Raw genomic sequence first — 21,277 nt, 5'->3', positions numbered from 1 at the left:
CTGAGCAACCATCCCTTCTTTTCACTGAAAGCATTCAACTCCATCAAAAGCCATGTTAACATTACACGTATGCAAAGTCATGTCCAGTTTAAACATAAACAGCATTTGCTATCTTCCATACTGTGCACCTCCTTTTGCCATTGTATTTTATAACTATGCCAGTGACAGACATTTTTGGAGAAAAAATTCCTGTGCATTATGGTTCATTATTCAACAGCAACACACATGTCAAATAAGGAGACTAGTTATAGAAATATGTTTAAACTATCAGTTTGTATTTTCAAAACATACACTTATTTACACATTTGATGTTATCAATACAATTTTCACTTTGGAACAAAATTTACAGTTTTACAGGAAAAATAAAAAAAAACTGTTATGTTGAAATAGTCAATCCATCAAGACTGTGAAGAAGTTAGCATTCCTTAAATTGGAAGCTGTCAAGCCACTCAATAAGACTGAATCCAGCCTAAAAGTATAATCCACATCCCATTAAATGAAAATGCCCAAATTTTAATAGCTTTAGATTGCAACATAGTATCCCAGTCTTAAGTATGTTTATCCCAAGAATGTCACACTGATTGTAAGGGGGACTCTCTACCTGTGAAGTAATAGAACTGCAGTTTGTTTTTTGTCATTCGACTCAAAAAGAAGTTTAACATGCAGCATCAGAAAATAACACACACTAGTACAATTTGAACTGAATACATTTGGTCATTTAAATGCATTAATATAATTATATAACATACATGCACAAATGTGATCTTCTCCACCTCTTTAATTGTACTTGTTATACTTTAAATTTAATATCTAACATTGCAAAGGTCTCATTTGTTCATTTGCTCCTTAGCCAGCTTCTTACATTTACTCCTTCCTACAACTTTTATCAGTTACACTGACATATACTAGCTCTATGAACTGCTCCTAAAGGTTACTTTCTGGTGTGCATGAAATAAGAAAAGACTCTCTTTCTAACTGTACATGGCATGGGGCTCATGTGCATTGCAGAACAGTGGTAGTAAGCATAGAAGATATTGACAAAGATCACCCATATAGTCCTGTTGACATTTTATGTGAGATTAATTCATGGCTACAGTAAGATAAGTAGAGGACTGCAGGCAATACTCAAAGCAGATTTGCCTATAGCTTAAGGATTTTCTCAAACCAAAAACCAACATACACTGTGAAAAAGTGCCCAACCTGAGCAAGGCAGATGTAAGGATTAAAGCTTAATAGTTACAGAACTATTCTGATTTTACAGCTTTTTACGTCCAGCACCAGTTTTCAGAGTATCTGCAGAATCATTTCCTGTGACTTCTTACATTATCCAGATTTTGAATGTTCAGTGTTTGTGTGTCATCCTTGTTGATTAGGACCATTGTATTCATTGTTTTGCTTTAATTTTTCTTCTTGCATCTTTATGTTTTTTCCGACAATCCTGGAAATATTGCAAGTTCATAGTTTTGAAGTTACTAGTTTAAAAACATGTTCAGCTTCATCAACTAGCCAGCTCCATAGGGTAAGCCAACTTTAACATATGAATGGGAATTATGCAAGTTCTCTGTCCCTGGTCAAATTAGGGCAGAAGTATACCACAGTTAACCAGCACCTCTAGCTAAGCTACAAAGATGGCTTTCTTGATTCATTCTAGCTGGGCTTTCAGATGGGTTTTGTGACTGAAACCGTATTGAGGGATGTATATTGTACAGCAGGGATGGGGAACCTGTGGCCCAGAATTGGTGGACTGGATTCAGCCCAGAAACCTTTCACTGACCCACCAGACTTCTCTGAAGCCCCGCCCCATCTCATCCTCACCTCCTCCTACCAGCAATCAGTGATCTTATTCACTGCTGCTCAGCTGTTTCCTGAACAGCTAAGGGAAAGGGATGGAATCATGGGGAGTGAAGAAAGAACTACAGCAGGGCCTTGTTTCTCAGCGTTCTGCTTCTCGGCATTCCACTAATACAGCGGTTTTCAATTACAGTAGGGCCCCACTCATATGGCGCTTGTTCTGCTTTTTCTGTGTTTTTTGGGCGTCTGGCGCCATTTTATTGTTGGTGTTCCACTTTTCGGCGGGGGTCTGGAACCTAACCTGCTGTATGAGTAGAGCCCTACTGTACTCTCCTTGCGATCTCCTCTCCCACCTCCTTAACTGTGCAGGTAACTGCAGAGCAGGGATGTAGGGGGAGCCGCTTGACCAATTCGCCAGTGATCCCTCTCTGCACTGAGAAAGGAGAGACCTTTTCTTACTGCAGCAAGAGGAAATGCAGCAAACTGAGGATCCAGGTGGAGATCTGGCTGGACCAATTCATTTGGATTCCACTCTCTGGAATGAGAAAAGGTCTCACCTACCTCAGTGCAGCGACAGGGAAATGCAGTGAGTGTGCAGGGAAGGACAGAAAAGATATGACTGGGAGGGAGAAAGAGAGAGTATGACAGACAGAACAAGGTTTTGCCCTTTCCCATCATAAGCCAATCCTGCAAGTGGAATGCTCAGAAGGGGGAGAGTGTAAAAAGACAGTTTTGTCAGTTAAGGAGTTCAGTTGAGATTAGGATTGAAATGACTAGTTATATGAGAGTTAAAATTGGTTTGGGTTGGAATTAGAAATAGAGAAGGGAATAGGCAGTAATGAGAAGAGTTATGAGGTACTAGGAAAGGAAAAGGTTAAAAGAGGACACACTGAGAGAGAGTTCAGGGGAAGGTTGGGTTTGTAACAGTGTAACCATTATGTGCCAGCTATACCTACTTGTCTTAAAGAAGTTCTTAGTCTAAAAAATTAATGTTTTCTCTTTTCTTCACTCCACTGTCTGGATCTGGTTTATGCTGGGGTGTCACAAGTTTTGAAAAAACAGTATTGGAAACCCTATATGTACTGGAGACATACTGGGACATACATTCACATTTATGGTACTGCTCCTATTTTGGACAGTCACCTTATGGGCTGTCAGTAACTTAGCAAAGGTTACAAAAGGCAGGTGGGGTGGGACAGCTGTGCTAGTGAGGGAAGAAGTGAACTAGGGGAGTGGACCTGGTTTCCCTCATCTGGGGTTTTAAGAGGGCTGTCACGGAGGGTGTGTGCTCTATGTTGTCTATATGTATGGTGTGGTGTGTGCTATATGGTGCATGTATGAAAGAGTGTATAGGTTGCTCTGCCCGCTGTCAGCTATGATCCTGTCCACCATGCCCCCAGGAGGGCTGGTCATAAAAGAATGCAGCACCCAAGGCTTAAAAAGGTTCTTCATCACTATTGTATAGGGAATTACATGCAGAGTGAGATCTTTCACCTCACAGCTTTTTTTTGCCTCAACTGATAATCAAATTTTATAAAGCTGCACATTACTGCCATGTGAGTGTTTTCCATCCCTCCTTTTTTGGATGGATCCTAAGACAGGGCTGTGGGTCTATGTGTCTGCTTATTGACGGTTTTCCTGTTGACCACCACAGGGCTCCATCTCTTCACCACTGCTATTCAATATCTATATGAAGCTGCTGGGAAGATCATCCAGAGATTTAGGATAAAGGGCATTATTAATTTAATAATTACAAGGAAGGGAGCATGTGAGAATATTCTCTTCCCACAATAACAAGTTCATAATTTAGGATCCAGGCGGTAGACACAGTCAAGAGAGCTTTTAAATCAGTTGCACTGTACAGTTAATACAACACAAAGTGTGAAAGGCTGCCTCCCATCTTCGAAAGGAGAAATTTAAAGGTTGATGTGACCACTGTAAGCTCCTAACACAATTAAAAGGTCCTATCAAATCTTAATATGGTTTGGGTATTTTGGAGGACATGAACACACCCATCCACCAGATCTAGGGAGAGAAGATCAGATGCATTTCATTTCCCCAAGAGATAAAATCTATAACAGGTCCTCCACACTGGTACCTTCATAGCTGTCAAACTCCCTCCTGAAGGAATCACATTGGATCCCAATGCTACAAGTTTTCAGAAAGCAGAATATTTTTATTCTGACAAGACTTATGGCTTAATTGCCCAATGACTCCCTTTTGCTGCAGCCTTTGTTTATGTGTCTTACTGCATTTTAGTGAATGATTTAGTGGTGCAAACCTCCCCACAGCCTTGCTCCTTCCTCTTCTCCTCCTGATAAGTGGTAGCAACACACCAACTGGTAAGCTAGCATTGCAGCTCTGCCCCACCAGGCAAGCTATTTGTGCTAAAGGGTCATGGTTAAAACTGTGTATTTTGGTTGTATGCAATTAATACGATCTGCATGGTTATTTTTTTAAAGGGTTAGGAGTCTTACCATTTTAAGCAGTAACTATGGGTCACAAATGATCTGCCTAAAATATCTGTGGATTAGACCAATAATTTATTCAGTCACATACCTCAAGTAATGTTTGGCGCCGGCTTTCCCAATAATCTGTGTCTTCCTCAAGGTTTGAGGACTTACAGAACAGCTTTGGGCCCTCTACAAAAGGAATAAAGAAAAGCTTTAGTGTTTCAAATATAGTTTTTAAATCTTGCTGTCACTGTATGGAAGAGGGAAGATCACTGTAAGGCAGAGATCCTTCCCCTGATGCTTTAGTATCCGATGCCATGATGATGTTTACTAACACAAGTGCTGCAGAGGCCCATTTTCATCCTCCCACTCTACTGACTGCTAATTTAAGCATGAATTACAACTCATAAAGGGCAAAAGATTACCTGAGCCATCTACTCTCTCAGTGGATGGCTCAGATAATTCTCTCAGTGTGAGAGAATCACATCCTATTTTCTGCTATAGGGTGTTCCTGATATTGTCCTTGTTCTTTAAAAAAACCGAAGTTATTAGCAAAAAAATATTTTAAAACACAAGGGAGGAGAGATCACAATCTAACACAATCCAATAAGCACCTTCTAGGAAAAAGAGATGGAAAACAGCAACACCTGCTCAAGCTAAAACATGTTATTTCAAAATCACCTCTGAGTTCCATGCCAATCAAGCTAAACTTCCTGGGCAATAAAATATTTTAGTGTTTCATGACAGGTAAATGAAAAGCAGTTTTCAAAAAAAGTTTTTCTTCAAGAGTTTAGAAGAACATAAACAAATAAAAACCATGTGGATAGAAAATATGACACAATGTGGCTTCTTGTAAATACGTGTTTACAAAGGTTTACAATTTTTGTTGGCTTTGCAGGTTATTGATGCTATTTTGATTTTCACCTGTACCTACCTTTTAATCTATCATCATATCGGGAGAAGAAGAAAAATCTAATATTGGAGTGTGATGGGCCTGGAGACCTGAAAAACAAACAAGAACATTATTAGCGTCCAAAAGAAACACTTGAATAGTATATCCAGCTTGAGGAATAAACATAATTTTTCAAGCAACATGCAACATAGAGCTGAATGTAATGAATACATTATTTAGTGCAATATTTGCTTAAATTAGAAACAGAAAGGATTGTTTTGAAATATGAACTTATCACCAGCAACCAGTCTCTAAATATTATTATACAACGAGCCAGTGTTCTTTTTTCAATATAAAGAAGCACTGGGTAATGCTACAGACAGTTTATATTCAATGGTGTTTACAAAATGGACATTTATTTATTCAGACTTTCTAGGGATATGAAACTGCTCACAGTGCCCTATTCTCTCTCCCCCCCGCCCCCCGTCTTTTCTGAATATTGGGAACTCTTATGAAAGGCCTGGGTATGGCATATGGGAATATAGTGGGAGGGGTTAATAAATGAAAACTAGGGCAGGAGCTGGGAAATCCAGTTGCAAGTGGCCTTCTGCTCACATGAAATATGGATAAAATCCACTGTTTCCATCTTTCAACGTAAAAACTTAATGGAGAAAGCAAAAAATGCAATGCAAAATGGCAAGTTTTCTAACTGACAACTGGGACAGAGCTTCTTTTCAGATCAGCCTAGCTCTAACAATGTGGGAAAGATTTGTATTGCACTATTGTTTGCAGTTTTGTTCACTGAAGCCATCTGAATGTCTTTAGAAAATTGTTCCCTCAGCGGAGAAGACGCTACTCGCATGAGGCACTAATGTCGCTGTTTGTGACTCCCTGTAATCTAGAAAATGGGGTTAATTGTGGAAAGGAGTGTATTGATGTTGGTCTTGAGCAGAAGGTATATCAAGATCTACTAGTAGACCTCTGGGTGATTTGCAGAAGATCACCAATGATTTCTGACTGCAATTGTTTAATAATAGCAACACCGTCTCTCCCTCCCCCCCCCCCAAAAAAAAAATTAGGCTGCTGAAACAAAGACAGCTTTGGGGAAAAACAGGAATGGGGTTTTGTGGGAAAGAACTGTGAGCTCAGTTCTAGTACTAAAAACAAACTCCTTGGCTAAGATTGATGAAGTCTCCTGTTGCTTATTTCTAGGTCTAGGTCTGCCCCTCTTTCTAAGCTGCGACTGTACACTTGGCTCTGTCTGGTGGATTTCAGGGTTCCAGGAAAAAAACAATGTAGATACCACAAGGCAGAAGTTGCTCAGCCCTTGTCTAGAAAATGCACAATATTTGGAGCCTGTCTAGCCAACCACTCTAAGGATTCTCAATAAATATCCTATATAAGTATCATTTACATTTCTTTAACATCATCTCTTTCAAATTCTGGCTCATCATCTTCTGAACTACTATCCTGAAAACGTGGATCTTCTTGCCATGCAACTCTTGAAGGCTTTATTGTTTCAATTATATAGGGTTCTGCAAAACAAACACACAACAGAAAAAGTAGTTTATGCCTTTTTTCAGGATGAAATAGTTTATAAAGAAAGCAGTCCAACATAGAAATTTCCATCTGACACGATTTATTCCCAGGTTATCCCATCTTTTGTCTTCATTATGCACAGGGATCATGCTCACAATGCTGACCTTATGGGAGCTGTAAATGTACATATGGGACTCCAGACAAACTATCTTATTCATATCTGCTATGAATGCATTTAAGTGGACCTAGAGCATACTACTCCATAGGTTATAGCAACCAACAATATACTAAAAATTCTACCCTATAGCTGGCGAGAAAAAAAAGTGTTTTTTTCCCCAAAAGCTATCATTTTTAGATGCTCAGGCTTTGATTATCTCCAGAAAGTTACAATTCCAAAATTGGGGGCCAGTACCCTTGTCAACATGATAATTAAAGAGGAGTGTTCCCAGTCAATCTTAAGCACCATAACTAAACACAGAGAAGAATACAGCTCTTGGTTGTGCTATGCCCAGATAGTTTAGGACTTCAGAGGTTGTAACTAGCTCCTTCTATTGAACCTTGAAGGCAACAGGGAACCCATGCAAATACTGGTATAATATGCTCCTAATGATTTATCCCCAACAAAAAGATGAGTCACATGGTCTGGAATCAGTTCAAGCCTCTAAGCCACCACAAAGGGAAATCTTACATGAAGGACACTACAGTTGTCAAATCTCAAAGTTATGAACGCATGAACATGAGTTGGACAACACTCTGTTTGCATGCTGAAATTGTAGCCTTAGAACATAAAGGAGTACCTTCTTTCATAGGTGGTCTCTCCTCTTCAGCACCAAAAAAGGAAAATGTGAAGCCGCTACTTTCCTCTTGACTGTGGTTTCCAGCACTGAATGCTAATGTCTCTGTGTCAGTTGGAGTTGCTTCTTCCAGATCATCATGTTTGTCCCAAGGTATTACTTCTGCTTTCTCATCACATTTCACAGATCCAAGTATTTCTTTCAAGTCCAAAGTGACATCATAAAAGATTTCTTTAGACACTTCAGGCAGTTTCTGAGCTTCTTCCCTCTGCTTCTTCTTTTTAGCTTTACTATGGGAATCAAACATGAATTTATCTTAATGTCTGATATTTTACAGGTTACTCATATACATGTAATTTATCAGTGGCCTACGGTAGGATAAATTTTCCTCACTCTATTTCCTTTAGTAGGTTCAGTCTGTAAAAGCCCCCAGCCTGACATTACTGTTTCACTAATTTTGGTTCCCGTTTCACATAGTAAGGGACTTGCAACAAGCCATGCCCCATCATTTGAAACAGCACAACACTCCATTTCAGTGTTTGATGGCTGACTGATCTTGTTTTTTGGCATCAATCTCTAAGATCTAAAATGGGAGTCTGTGATTTTGGTTGTTTTTAATTGTTTTTAATACTGTATTTTAATGTTGTTGTAACCCCCCCAGAACCTCAGGGTAAATGGCGGGCAATAAATGCTAATCATCATCATAATAACTGTAATTTCAGGGCTATCTCTTGCTAGTGAACTATGCCTCACCGAAATGACAAAGTAGGGTAGATCCTAAAAAATATGTGTCTTAGGTGTTAAAGACCAGGGGAAAGAGATGTGTCTTCAGCATTTGCCTAAAGCTGTACGGTGAGGTTGCCAGATGCACCAAGGTGGGGAGGGTCTATCCTGTCTCTTCTCTTAAAGTTAAGTGGGTCCTTTTCTCCTGTTCTAGTTACTCATATAATAAAGCAAAAAGAACAAAGCTCATGCAGGTCCCATAGCATAAAGCAGATATGTGGATTTAAAGCAGCACCTCAGGAGCAGAGAAACCTGAGATATAAAACTATTATTATTATTTTATTTATTTATAAAATTTATATCCCGCCCCTCCTCCCAGTAGGAGCCCAGGGCGGCAAACAAAAACACTAAAAACACTACAAAACATCCCCCAAACAGAGTTTAAAATATATTAAAACAAAACATCTTTAAAAACCTTAGGCCCTAAGTGAATGATAAATTAGTCCTAGCAACAAGCTATTGGTGGAATAAATTACCTTTCCATGTTTGCGTTTTCTGGCTTCCTTTCGAACACTGTATGGTCTTGCCTCGTAGGGTCATAGCGTAGGGTGTTCATATCTCTACAAAAGAAAATGAAGTAAACTAAGTCTTTATTAAATCAAGATGACATGGGCAACATTCAAAATTCCTCCTATTGTTCCAGGATTCTATTTTATAACAATATTAGTTATAAACACTTTTGTTGCTAAAAAAAGATCTTGCTTGTTCTATGGTACAGCAATCTGTGGTAGCTCCATCAGAGATGAATTGGATATAATCCAAAATAAATTCAGGAGTCCCCCATAGCATACCTGGTGCATATACTTAGAAATGAAGTAGGTCTCCTCCCTTTTCTAAAAGCACACATTCAAAAATCTATGATGCTATGCTGGAAAAAACTCTTTCTAATATCAGAACGTTTAGCAAATCTGTTTTTCAGACCATTAAGGACTGCTAAAGCCTGCTGTAGGGAGCATAGGCATGGTATTATTAAAGTGAGAAGAAACCTCAAAGATGGCTACAAGGTAATAATAAATGGAAAGAGAAACTTGTGTTGAAGTTGCATTCCATAGGAAGGAATGTAATAGTTTCCCCGAAAGCCAGTATTTAGCAGCAGAAAGCAGTAGTCATATTCTGAGTTGGTAAAACAGACTCTTCCACTTTAGACTTTTCATTACTTCCCCATATACAAATATATTAGCACCTTTAAGGTTCTAGTCAAGTCCTTTGTCTGCTATGATAGTTTTCTACTTGCAGGGAGTTTTTAACATGGGAAAACTGAAATATGTTGTTTCCCAATTAACAATCTGAAGAGGTTTAGTGCAATCTGCTATTTCATTCTCATGCCGAACTACGCCTTAGTTTGCCTGCTAAAGAAATGTCCATACTTGAATTTCCTGGCATTTGCAGTCTGCTTGCTAGGTTTGGGAAGTTCTACACAGACATTCAGAAGATTTTTCAAGATTTCAAGATTCTTCTTTTTTTCTAAAGTAAGCTCCTCTTCATCTATGTTCACCTTTTTTGATTCACCTAAAAGGAGAAAAAAAGTTTTTAAGAAACTTTGAACAGCTTTAATTGCTAGCACCACAAAATGATACCAGCTGCATTCAGACATCACACCAAACCATGATTTGTTTTTATGTGCAAAATTATTCAAGGGGCTACTAAATCAGGCTATTAAATGGTTTGAAACTGCTTTGCAACCAACAGTTTATGATAACTGGCTGAATTCACAAGCCACTGACAAACCATAGTTATCGCTCAACCTCAAGAGGCTGTTGTCTCATGGCAATGTATGAACTTATGAAGTAGACAAAGAACTCTAAAGTATGGTTTGTATATGGTATGAGTTCTTACTTATGGTTAGCACAAGTCATGGTTTGGCACAACCTATGATTGTGTTGGATAAAACATGTAATGACGGGGTTTCTGTTACAAGAATGAGCTCCAGGGCTTCTCCCTGCCTTCACTTCCTTCAGCGTGGCCATGAGTTTGGAAATTCAGATTAACAGCCATTTAGCATGCCATCTCAACCTTAAACTGGAATTACTCTAAACTATTCTTAGCAAAGCAAGTCAGCTTCATAAACTATTGCTGGGAGTTGGCAAGTTTTCAACAATTTGTTCCGGTTTGGATGGCATCGCAACCTTCAGCTAATTTAAAACTGATGTGCTGGAGGAAGATGTGTGTGTGCAAGCCTAAGAGTTGATCTCATAATGCTAAAGTATGGGTTATATTCTCTTTGTGCACAGAATATGGAAATGGCAAGCGACAGCATGGACAGTTTCCCCATTGTCTTGGCCAGCTTTAGAAAATCCTAAATATCAATTCCTATTTGTAGGATAAAACAGAGGACCTAAGTAATTGCTATCCGTTATATGCATAATCCATAGCCTATTAACTATAATTCAAAATACATTTGAAGTTAAGTCCTTTTACAAATTATTTCAGAATTATTATTCCAGTTTATAGTGGTAGATTTCTTTTCTGGAAGACTGTAAAATATTTTTTAATGTAGATTTTTCGTCAGTCCCTATTAAATACAGGTAACACAAAACTGCAAAAAAGAGTATTTTAATTTTTTCCTTACATCTCCCAAATGTGTATATGTACATCTACTGATATTCTCTCAGACATGGTAAGTTTCCAGGGGGGGGGAGGGGAACTACCCCTATTCATTTGTGGTATATTCTTTTTCCCTTCTTCCATATCACTATGGCAACAGACAAAGTATTTGTTAATTGTCTTTTAACCCATCTAAGGTAAGCAGCGGTTAAGAAACAGTAAATATTCCACAAGATTACGGCATAAGTTTTTGTTTTAATAAAGTTTTGCAAAGCGCCCTCCAGAATGATCAGTAGGAAAGCACCTAACCTTCTTGTTCACTGTCACTTTCAAGGAAGCGAGCATCCATACGAAATCTTTCATCTGTTCCAAATCGTGACTGTAAATGCATAAGCTTTAAAACAACAAACAGAATGTTAATAGTCATTCTTAGTGGTTTACTTCAGATGTTCATTCTACCTTCAAAATTGCTATGTGACTGCAGTGACAATTATTATTATGTACAACAGAGGAGCCTGGTGTGTATATTACATTAAACCAAACTATTGCTTAGTGTGAACAAGCAAGTGTGCTGGTGCACATTCAGAAAATCATGGCTTCTCCCTTGGACCTGCTGCTTCCATGCTTAGTGTTACATCCAAACCTGGGCTCATGGTCTCCTTCAGGAAAACCAAGAACAAATCTTGGTTATAGCTTGTGGTTTGTTTGGAAGGAGCACGGGTTTCCATATAACGCTAAGCCACACCATAGCTTAGCTTCCGGTAGCATTGCTGGGGCAGCAGTGTAATGGCATAATTTTCTAAATGTGCACCAGACTGCTCGCTTATTCATGCTAAGTTGTATGTTTGCCTTAACATTATATGCAAACTAAGCCAAAGTCTTTGAAAAAATGTCTATAAGTGTTAAGCATCCAGTTCCAGTGGGGATGACACAGGTCAAGAGAAATCAAGGGACAGAAATGCTATTTATTGTCAGAGATATATTGTCTCACAGGAAAATACTGTTATGAGAGTAAAAATTCATCAAAAGAACAAGATTTATACCTTGACCGTAAAACTCTGAAATATCTTTTTGGAACTGTTTTAGAGCATGTTTAGAGATAAATTTTAGCTATATGAATACAAGAGAAAGCCAAAGATAAATACTTTAAGTAGATTTACTAACCTTCTCCCCAGCTTTACCCTCAAACTGAAGTTTGATTTTAAATCTGTCATCTTCTTCATCTGCAGTATCCGATTCATCTTCACTGCTCTCAAACAACTTTCCAGAGGTTTTGGTGGCAAATTCCTTGGGCACAGTAACAAATACACATAGGATCTTAACCAGTTAATTCTAAAAATAATTGCAAATACTTTAGCAAGTGCTCCATTAGTTTGTCTGGGGGTGAATGGGAAAGATGCTACTATAGCAAACAACCCACAGGTGTGACCTTCCCCCCTCAGATTTTGCCTCTGCAGCATCTTTTATCCATTCTCATTCAAATGAACAAAGCAAGCCATTCCATTAGATTAAATAAAGGCAGGGAGCAAGCCTCTGTTTCCAAGCTCTTGGACTGATGTGGAAAACCTACTGGAGTTCCTCTGATTTGTTTTTCCCCCCCTAGAAGAACTCTGGTAATTTAAGTGATTCCAAAGAGAACTTTGGAAAGTATACCCATTCCTGCTCAGGACAGTGGCAGCAGTGACATTTGGGAATACATCCTGAAAAGCATCAGAGATTTTTCTATTCATATTTATCCATGTCTTTTGGAAATCCAGTGTCTGCTTTTCTACATTACCTGGTGGTACTTGTTTATCTTGCTTATAATTTATCTTTTTCCTTATTGTTGTTGTATATCTTGGGAAAATTCAATAAACTTTGTTGGGGAAAAAGTAGTGGCAGCCATTATAAAAATACCCAGACAAATGTATGAGATCTTCCTTTCCATAATTGGCTACACAGAATGTTTGAGATTCTATGGCAGTATTTTTGAAAACAGTAGAACTCTTATAGTCAACTCACCTTTCCTAGCAGCTTTTCTGAAGACCTTCCTTTCATGCCCTCTTGTACTTCAGTGTCATTTTCAGGTTCATTTTCACCATCTGAATCAAATACTATATGTTTCTGCTTTCTTGTTGACTGAATTTCCTACAAAACCAGAGAGAGAATAATGACGAAGAAGAAACTTTAGCAGTACACAAAGTATTCAACTAATGGGGAAAGTCACAAATTTGCACATATAATTTGATAGCTATTGTGACAGTCTATCTTTTACAGCAGTATAGCTAACTGTCCTAGAACAGTTTGGTCATGCAACTGACCGGAAAGGTGGTGACTTAATATTAAGTGGATCCCAGGGTCTGGTGCAATTCATAAGCACTGTTGAACTGATTGGGATCAGTGACCACATACATACTTGACAAGAGAATCCAACGCATCCACTTTTGACTTCAAAAGAGAAAACTTCCCAAAAATGAGAGGACTGGTGAAAAGCAAAGTCAAGAGGGTCAAATATCACAAAATTACCAAGTATAGAAGAACAGTTTTTGCTGAACCAGAACCAGCATGGATTCTGCAAGGGTAAATCCTGTCTCACTGACCTATTAGAGTTCTTTAAGAGTGTCAACAAGCATATAGATAGATGTGATCTAGTTGTCATTGTGTACTTGGGACTTTCAAAAAGCTTTTGACAACGTACCTCACCAAAGCCTCGTGAAGAAGCCTGGCAGTTATGGAATAAGAGGGTAGGTCCTCTTACAGATCAGTATCTGATTAAGAAACAGGAAGCAGAGTGTAGGAATAAATGGACAGTTCTTCCAATGAAGGGATGAATACAGTAGGTTGTATTTACCTCTAAGTAGACACACATAGGATTTCACTGTTGTTTTGCTTTTGTTTTTCTAAGGCATAATATTATCTGAAATGCAAAGGTTTATGACCAGCCACAGGCATTACTACAACCATTAATTTATGCACCACTATTCACCAAGTTTCATACCAGTAATTTTATCATTTCCCCATCACTATCAAAATATAAAAAATATAACTACCAGACTGGTTAATGCTCCTTGAACAAGTTTCTTCTGCAGCTCTCGTTCTTTTTGCCTCTCTTGTAGAGCTGCTAGCCTTTTTTCATTATCCTGCAGCTGTTTTTCCTTTTTATCCAACATGCTTGTAGCTTTGGCAGAATCCAGAAAGGCTTCTTCACCTTTCATATTCTTACTGTGTGCAAAGCTGGACCCTTTAATGCCAGTCTCTGTCTTTGTTCTCTTGCAAAGAGATTTCAGACTTTTTGAGTTCTTTCTTTCAGATGTAACACTCACATCATTGCTTTCCACCTTGCTACTTTCTGCATTGGGTTTGCTGTAGTCAGAATTTTCAACTGAGTTTATTATACAAGCTCTTTTGAGAGAGTCAGAGGTAGTTTCTTGTACTGAGAGGGATTTAGGTTTTGAAACACTTTTGAGAGTTTCCAGATCAACAAGGGCAGAAGAAACTTTATCATGCGTGTCCAACTCACTCTTAGTCAGCACTTTACTTAATGACCCTGTTCCTTTGAAAGGCTGAATTTTCAAATTTGACTTCTTTCTTTTTGGTTTATCTTCATCAGAACTCTCCCCTTCTAAAATGGCAGAAACTATCTCTTCAGGGCAAATACATTTTTTGGGAGTAATGGTATCTGTGGATTTCTTTGGAATATTGCTGGTACTATTAGCTGGAAATTTAGTGGTTTTGTATGGCATGTCACTTTGGTTCCTTGCATTATCTTCATATGTAGTTTTGCTTTTTTCACTGGCTAATCTTTCTAAGTCTTCTAATGTAAGATCTAGTTGGTAACAGCTCTGCATCATGGCTTCATAATCTTCATCCCCATCAGACTCACTTGTGTCAAGATATGAATCGGAACTTTCATTGTTCTCAGATGTGCATTTATTACCGACATGGTCCTGTTGAAGAGCAGCCTTGGAATCCGAGGTTTTTTCAGGCTTTGCTCTTTCTTCTCTTTTCTGTTTATCCAGTATTAACCCATCTGAGTCAGAAGATCCAGAATGTGTAGCATTTATCTTAGACCTGCCATCCTTTCCCCTTCTGGCTGCATTAGATCCCTCTGGAGCTTCATTTTTCTGCTTTTTATTTGGCACTTTAGTCACTGCTATAATTTCATCAGTGTCAGCTGAATCATAATCAGAGTTGTTGTCAGTGCTCTTTAGCACTCCATTACACCCTGTGTGTGCTTGCTTCGCATCTTGTACTTTCTGTAAAGACCAATGAGTGCAATATTTCAACTCAAAGTTGTCTCTGACAACTTCCATATTATCTTCATGTTCAATATTAGAGTTAACTTTGCGCACTTCTCTCTCCCTTTCTATTATGGCTCTGATTTCTTCTTCAGAATCAATATCACTTTCAGACAGACTGTTAATATTCCTGCAAGGTGTTAAAACAGTTCCATGTTTCTGAGGCACAGAGTGCTCTTTATTTTGTTTGTTGGTCTTGGGTGTGTGGCTTTGAACTAGTTTGGTGGGGGCTACGTTTCTTGCTTTTGATGAAAACTGACCATATGAATGCAATTCTGTCCTCAAATTGTCACTCTCTTCTACTCTCATTTTCTTTTTAGGTGGTTTAGATACAGGAAACTGTCCTTGGCGTTTCTTGCTCATGCTGTCATCACCTTCCTCCAAATGCCAAGTGAGCTGGGAAATAGGAACTGTCTCAGTAAAGTCTTGATCCAGTTTTTTAAGATTGTGACAATATTTGGAAGGGTCATATTTTATGATGTAATTGCCTGAATTAAGGAAAAACGAATCACCCACCTGCCTATAAAACATCAGAAGGAAAGTTAAAGCAATTCTATAATAAAGTCAGCTAGAGTATGAATGAAGTTAATCAAAGTTAGGTAGCTGCTTAATAATGGTATTTGTTATTGATAAAAGATTGTAGTTTTTCAAAATCCACATTTAGAACTTATTTTCAGTGATGTTCATTTCTGCTCCCAGAGAATCAAAGAACTGAAAGGAACCAGAAGGGCACCAAGTCCAGCCCATTGCTGCAAGGCTTGATATCTGCCAGTTGCCCAAACCACATTGTGATGTGCTATAAGCTGATAGCAGGTGCATCACATAATGGTATTAGCAGAGCAAATAACTCACACACATGCTGCAGGGGAAGAAATATATGTGGCTACACAACACTACCTGGCAGAAAATGAAATGCCCATTAATGTGTCACTAAGACTCCATTTTAAGAATGCATGGGAACACATATCAGAAGACTGCACATGTGCTATGTATTGTTCATGATAGCACACAAAGAAAGGTTTTAAAAAATAGTTGGATGGGAATATTTTTACCCAAAGTAGTTGTCACATTCTTAACACGAATTCATTACAACACATTAACTATTTCAGTTGATTGCCCTTGTTTGGTTTCTTTCACTCTAGATAGGCAGCAGTATGGTACACCTGGATTATCACATTGTAGACAATGTTAATAACTGGGTAATGATAACCTGCCTCCGTTTAATATCTACTCAGCCCGTAGAAAAGGATATTTTGCTTCTGTGTTGACCCTTCAGATGGAGGATTGGTAAAACTCTGCCAAATTTGCCAACAACCCAGTCCTATTAAAAAGAAAGGAAATGCACCATGGCTTTTGGAAAATGAATACAACAACTACAAAGCAGTATTTTAAATAAAATGGCAGATTATAAATAACTGTGTAGGCATTTAAACGTTTTCCATTAAATTCAACATACCTTATGATTTGGTACTTCTGTTCCTGGTACTGCTTTCACGTGAAAATTTGTAATTCCAGATTTCTTCAAAGATTTTAGGACGTTTGTCATGCCATTATTGTCTGGCTTTTCCTTCCTTATACTTTCCTCTTGACGCTCTCGTGCCAATCTACATGAAAACATAAAATTACAGTTTGCCAGATTTAAAAAGAACAGAGGGCACAGAATCTTGTATACTTTTATGGTGGTTACTTCTATTTACAGACACTGTAAATGTCCTACAAGTTTCAGTTTAAGCAAATTCCCTTCTCCACACACATGAATGATGACAGTCTACATTATAGTGCACCTCCAATACCAATAAATCAGCATCTACTGGAAAAAACAACACTTTTTTGAAGTTTAATAAAAATAAATGTTTTTATATAGATTCAAGATATTATTCATTTTGGTTGTGAACTTCAAGATTGTTCCCTTATAATATACTAAAAACTATTAAAAATATTTGATGGAACATACAGTGGTTTTCACTAAAAGCTGTTTGTAAGATGTTAAATATTACCTGTGCAAAAAGCTCTCTTTGGCTAATTCTATTTGTAGTGTCCCACCTTTCCATTTTGTCTTATTTAAAACAGATATACCTTTACAAAAAGAAATGAAAACAGAATTGTTAACTTATCCTCCACTAAACAATAGTTCTCAACAATTTCTAAAGCGGGATGAGTAGCCTGTGGCTCTTTAACAGCCAATGGTCAAGGATGATGGGAGTTTTATAGCCCATCAATATCTGGAGGGCCAAAGGATTACTACCCTTGTTCCAAAGTATTTTATTTAGTTATTAAATTTCTATCCCACTCTTCCTTCCAAAGGGACCCAGGGTGGGAAATATTTTAAGTACTGTTGATCAAGGAAACAAACAAGGGCCAATGTGATCAAAGAAACAAACAAGAGCCAATTCCTCCAGATGTATTGGACTACAAATACCAACAACCCCTACCATTGGCCATGCTGGCTAGGACATGGGAGCTGGAGTCTAAAACAAATGGAAGGTTTCAGTTTGGGGAAGACTAGTCTAGCAGTAGACAGACAAGTTGAATTTGGGATCCAAGAAACATGGGTACAAGCACTATTCTGACACATTGGCAAATTTTTCACATTTGAATGATGAGAAGGAAGGGAAGGCTAGCTTGATAGTCAAGGTTGAAGGAGTCCTGGGAGGTTCTTAAATGACAGAGGAAAAATTGGGAGGCCTTGGTGATTGACACTGATAGAAAGAGAAAACATCAGTAAGGAATTGAGTGGAATATGATCATTAAGTTAGATGAACACCACAAAGAGTGGATGTCTATGAATAAGATGCAAATTTATTCTTATTAAAAGGTATGTTTCAAGGCTCTCCAATAGTTGTTATCTGTGGGAATATGACATTATCTGTATTACAAGGATATACCCACATACTTAAAAATTTACAAGCAGTTTTCCAAAAAATTAAGCTAAACATACAGATTAAAGGTGAACAAAAAAATAGAGAAATTCAGTTTACAGGCAAGTTAAAATAGTTGAGAACTTAAACAGGAGTTCTTCTATCCATAGATTTCAGTGTCATGAGCCAGTTTTTGTCCTGGAATCTGACAGACACTTAACTCACAGGAAGTTGCACTGCCAACAAATACATCCATAGCTCATATACTCACATTTTTTAAGTTCTTTTTCTGAAAGGGTGATGTTGATATAGGCAAATGTTTTTGCAGGATTCCCTGTTCAAGAATGATATGATTACTGAGATTTAAAAAATAAAGCTTGCAAAAAATGAAAGGTTTGGAATAGAAAATTAACCGCCCAATCCTATGCATGTTTAATTGAAAAACGTTCCATTATAATCAATGGGGCTTACTGCCAGATAGGTGATGACCCTATACAGAGTTAACAGTGCAATTCTATACATCAGAAGTACAGAGCGAGTATAGGACTGCAGCCAAAGGCTGCTATTGCAAATCAGCTGTGAATACTTTTAAACAGTTTAAACATATTACCTTGTTCATCTTTCCGGGTCACAATTTCTGTCTCTGTAACATTTCCAAACTTGCCAAATCTTTCTTGCAGTTCAGCTTCAGAGATTGTATGGCCAAGTCCTCCAACATATAGCCGCTTTACAACTGGGGTTTCCTCCATATTCAGATATTCATCGAGTGTCCTGGCCCACCATGGCTCTTTTAGGTTTTAACTACTCTGTAAAATGACAGGTGTTTAACACTGAAAGTGTTCATATGATCATAAAAAAGGTTTTTAAGATGCAGTCATTTAGGACAGCAAACCCAGACCAAGGGCAGGAAACAAACCGCCCATAAGGGTGGATGTTTATTAAGAATCTCTATTTTCATTGTTGTTCGAATAAGGGTTGGATCCAGAGGGTTACATTCAACTAATCCTACTCAGAGTAGACCCATTGATTTAATGAACCTAAGTTAGTCATGTCCAATAGAACTACTCTAAGAAAGACTAGCACTGAATATCACCCATTGTTTCAATGAGTAGAAATCCACTCACAGGATGCTACTACTGGAGGAAGAGTAGAGGAAGCAATTTTTTTTGCAGATTCTTCCTTTCCCCAATATACCCTGAAATGCTCCTACGGAAGGCTGGGGAAGATTCAGAAGGTACTTATTCATTCAGCGTATAGTTAAACTATGGAATTCACTCCCACAAGAGGAAATGATGGCCACTCACTTGGATGGCTTTAAAAGAGGATTAGACAGATTAACGTAGGAAAAAGTTATCAGGGGCTACTAGCCGTGATGGGTATGCTCTGCCTCCTTAAGCAGTATTGTCCCAAATACCAGTTGCTGGAAAGCATAGGAGGGGAGAGTGCCCTTGTGCTCAGGTCCAGCTTGTGGGATTCCCATGAGCATCTGGCCACTGTGAGAACAGGATGCTGACTAGATGGGCCACTGGCCTAATCCAGCAGGCTCTTATGTTTTTATGTGTGGGAAAGGGAATTAAGCATAAATTCCTCCAGTGGGAACTGGATCTCAGCCCCTTCTGTTCATGCAACTGACACTCTGCATCCAAACCAACCCTAATCCTCACCCCTGCAGAGCTCAATTTCAAAGTGTAATAGGAAATACTAAAGAATCAAATGCAAAAGGCAAGTGGGAGGAGTTTTCTGAAAGATATAATACTAGCCAAATCTTTCCATGGCTACTTTAACAGCTGCTAACAACAGAATCCTATCCACACAACTAGGGCAAAGATATTAGACATAGAGCAGACAGGCACCAAAGGCCACACCTCATTGCTCACAAAATGATTCAGATCTCTGCATGCCACAAGCAGTTATGAGGCAAAAAGGAAGTGCACCGACACAGAACAGAAAGCACTATGGCACTTAAGTAACAGTCATGCCAAATGTTACCACCAGTCTTCCCTGTTTTAAACAGTTTAATTATTGCTGGCCTAGCTGCACAGCCAGGCTAACTTTAGGTTGAGTCTTTTTGTATGTGTGCTTGTAATGAACTGCTTTTCATCCACAACAATGCTCACTTCCATTGAAGAGCCCAAGGTAGGAGGACTAAGAGGAAACAAAGACAAGATAGTGAGAGATGTTTCTAAAAGAGTCCCTACAATGGTTGAGGAGGGACAGGAACATCAACAAGATTTTATTCATTATGCCTTTGATAATATTAGAGATGGAGGTGTGAGAGAAATAATTCACTGTTCAAAGGAAAAATTCATGCCTTACCGCTAAACAAAAGGGGAAAGAAACCCCTACTTTAACATGCACTAGTTAATTTATTGTGCTTTCAATATTTTATTTTAATCTGCCATGGTAATGTGAATATAAATTTTAAAAGAAAGAAAAACAAATACAGGTAGGCACTGAGCAGTATTCAAAAGGAATAAAGCAGCTCAAATGTAACAAGGGCTTCAGAAGTTTAAAATCCCTACTGAAAGCCACTGAACTTGCTCTGAAGCGGCATCCCATCAAAACGATACACTTCTGGTTTTGAAAGGCTAACACGCAACTATTTTTGCAGCGTTAGCCAATCTAACAAAGGTAAAAGCGACCCGCAATACAGCTGTCATTGTTGCATGTAAAAGCTGATTGGCTCCACTAAGGCTGCATGCAACCAAGATCCTACTTACTACGCTTTTTTTTACAAACTTACTGGTCAGAATCAGACTGCAACGGTAAATACACTTAACAGAAAATTCCACTGAAAAAAAACCCAGGACTAACTGTAGAAGTTGAGGGCCGGGCTGTAAGCGATCTCATTCCTATTCACTACTTATCTCCCCTGAAAACACCAGATACCGAGAGAAAATTAAGACGGAGGAAGCGAGAGAAACAGACCCCCCCACCCGAGAGACAGGATGACCAACCTCGACTAGGAAGAAAGTGCTTTGAATCTCACCCCCAGAACAACTGCGACTGCCGGCTCTACTACACCGAAACACTCCCCGCAAAACCCCCTCTCTCTACTCTATGCCACCTACTACGACTCACAGCATGGTTTCAGTAGCGTGCTTCTCGCTTATCCTTCCGTCACACTCCACTTCCGCCATACGTTCCCCAAAGCATCACGTTCCGTATCACCACCAAATATACAACCAACCACCCTGTTGGAGATAGCAAAATTGTTTTTGTTATGTGCCTTCAAGTCGATTACGAATTACGGCGACCCTATGAATCAGCGAGCTCCAATAGCAAGTTAGCAAAATAGATGCCCATTAAGCACAGTGGAGGTAACAAAGGGCTTTCGTGTCGCTGT

The 21,277-nt window shown here is 38.6% G+C and overlaps 2 protein-coding genes across 6 annotated transcripts in view; one reads left to right on the top strand and one right to left on the bottom strand.

Moving 5' to 3' along the window:
- Positions 1 to 289: 289 nt before the first annotated feature.
- NOL8 (nucleolar protein 8) lies at positions 290 to 21,164 on the bottom strand. 5 transcript variants are annotated; one of them, XM_061618052.1, is made up of 17 exons: positions 21,013 to 21,164; positions 18,542 to 18,737; positions 18,203 to 18,265; positions 17,071 to 17,149; positions 16,530 to 16,677; positions 16,326 to 16,394; positions 13,826 to 15,553; positions 12,798 to 12,923; positions 11,961 to 12,083; positions 11,106 to 11,190; positions 9,620 to 9,761; positions 8,729 to 8,812; positions 7,473 to 7,759; positions 6,551 to 6,671; positions 5,179 to 5,246; positions 4,351 to 4,433; positions 290 to 1,438 (listed from the first exon to the last, which is right to left on the bottom strand). In XM_061618052.1, the coding sequence occupies exons 2-17, from the start codon at positions 18,678 to 18,680 to the stop codon at positions 1,385 to 1,387; spliced, it is 3,399 nt and encodes a 1,132-aa protein (XP_061474036.1). In that variant the 5' UTR covers positions 18,681 to 18,737; positions 21,013 to 21,164; the 3' UTR covers positions 290 to 1,384. The 5 variants fall into 5 exon arrangements, with proteins under 5 accessions (XP_061474036.1, XP_061474035.1, XP_061474037.1 ...); XM_061618051.1 differs by lacking the exon at positions 21,013 to 21,164 and adding an exon at positions 20,889 to 21,006; XM_061618053.1 differs by lacking the exon at positions 21,013 to 21,164 and adding an exon at positions 20,921 to 21,006.
- CENPP (centromere protein P) overlaps positions 21,121 to 21,277 on the top strand; it is a 267,372-nt gene continuing 267,215 nt past the window's right edge. The window contains exon 1 of the mRNA XM_061618071.1: positions 21,121 to 21,251. The gene's annotated coding sequence lies outside the window, so the exon portion shown is untranslated. The remainder of the gene's footprint in view (positions 21,252 to 21,277) is intronic.

This window comes from Rhineura floridana, chromosome 3 (assembly GCF_030035675.1).
Source record: "Rhineura floridana isolate rRhiFlo1 chromosome 3, rRhiFlo1.hap2, whole genome shotgun sequence".
Taxonomy (NCBI): domain Eukaryota; kingdom Metazoa; phylum Chordata; class Lepidosauria; order Squamata; family Rhineuridae; genus Rhineura; species Rhineura floridana.
The sequence above is the reverse complement of the archived record's forward strand: the minus strand, read 5'-3'. Positions and strand labels throughout refer to the sequence as shown.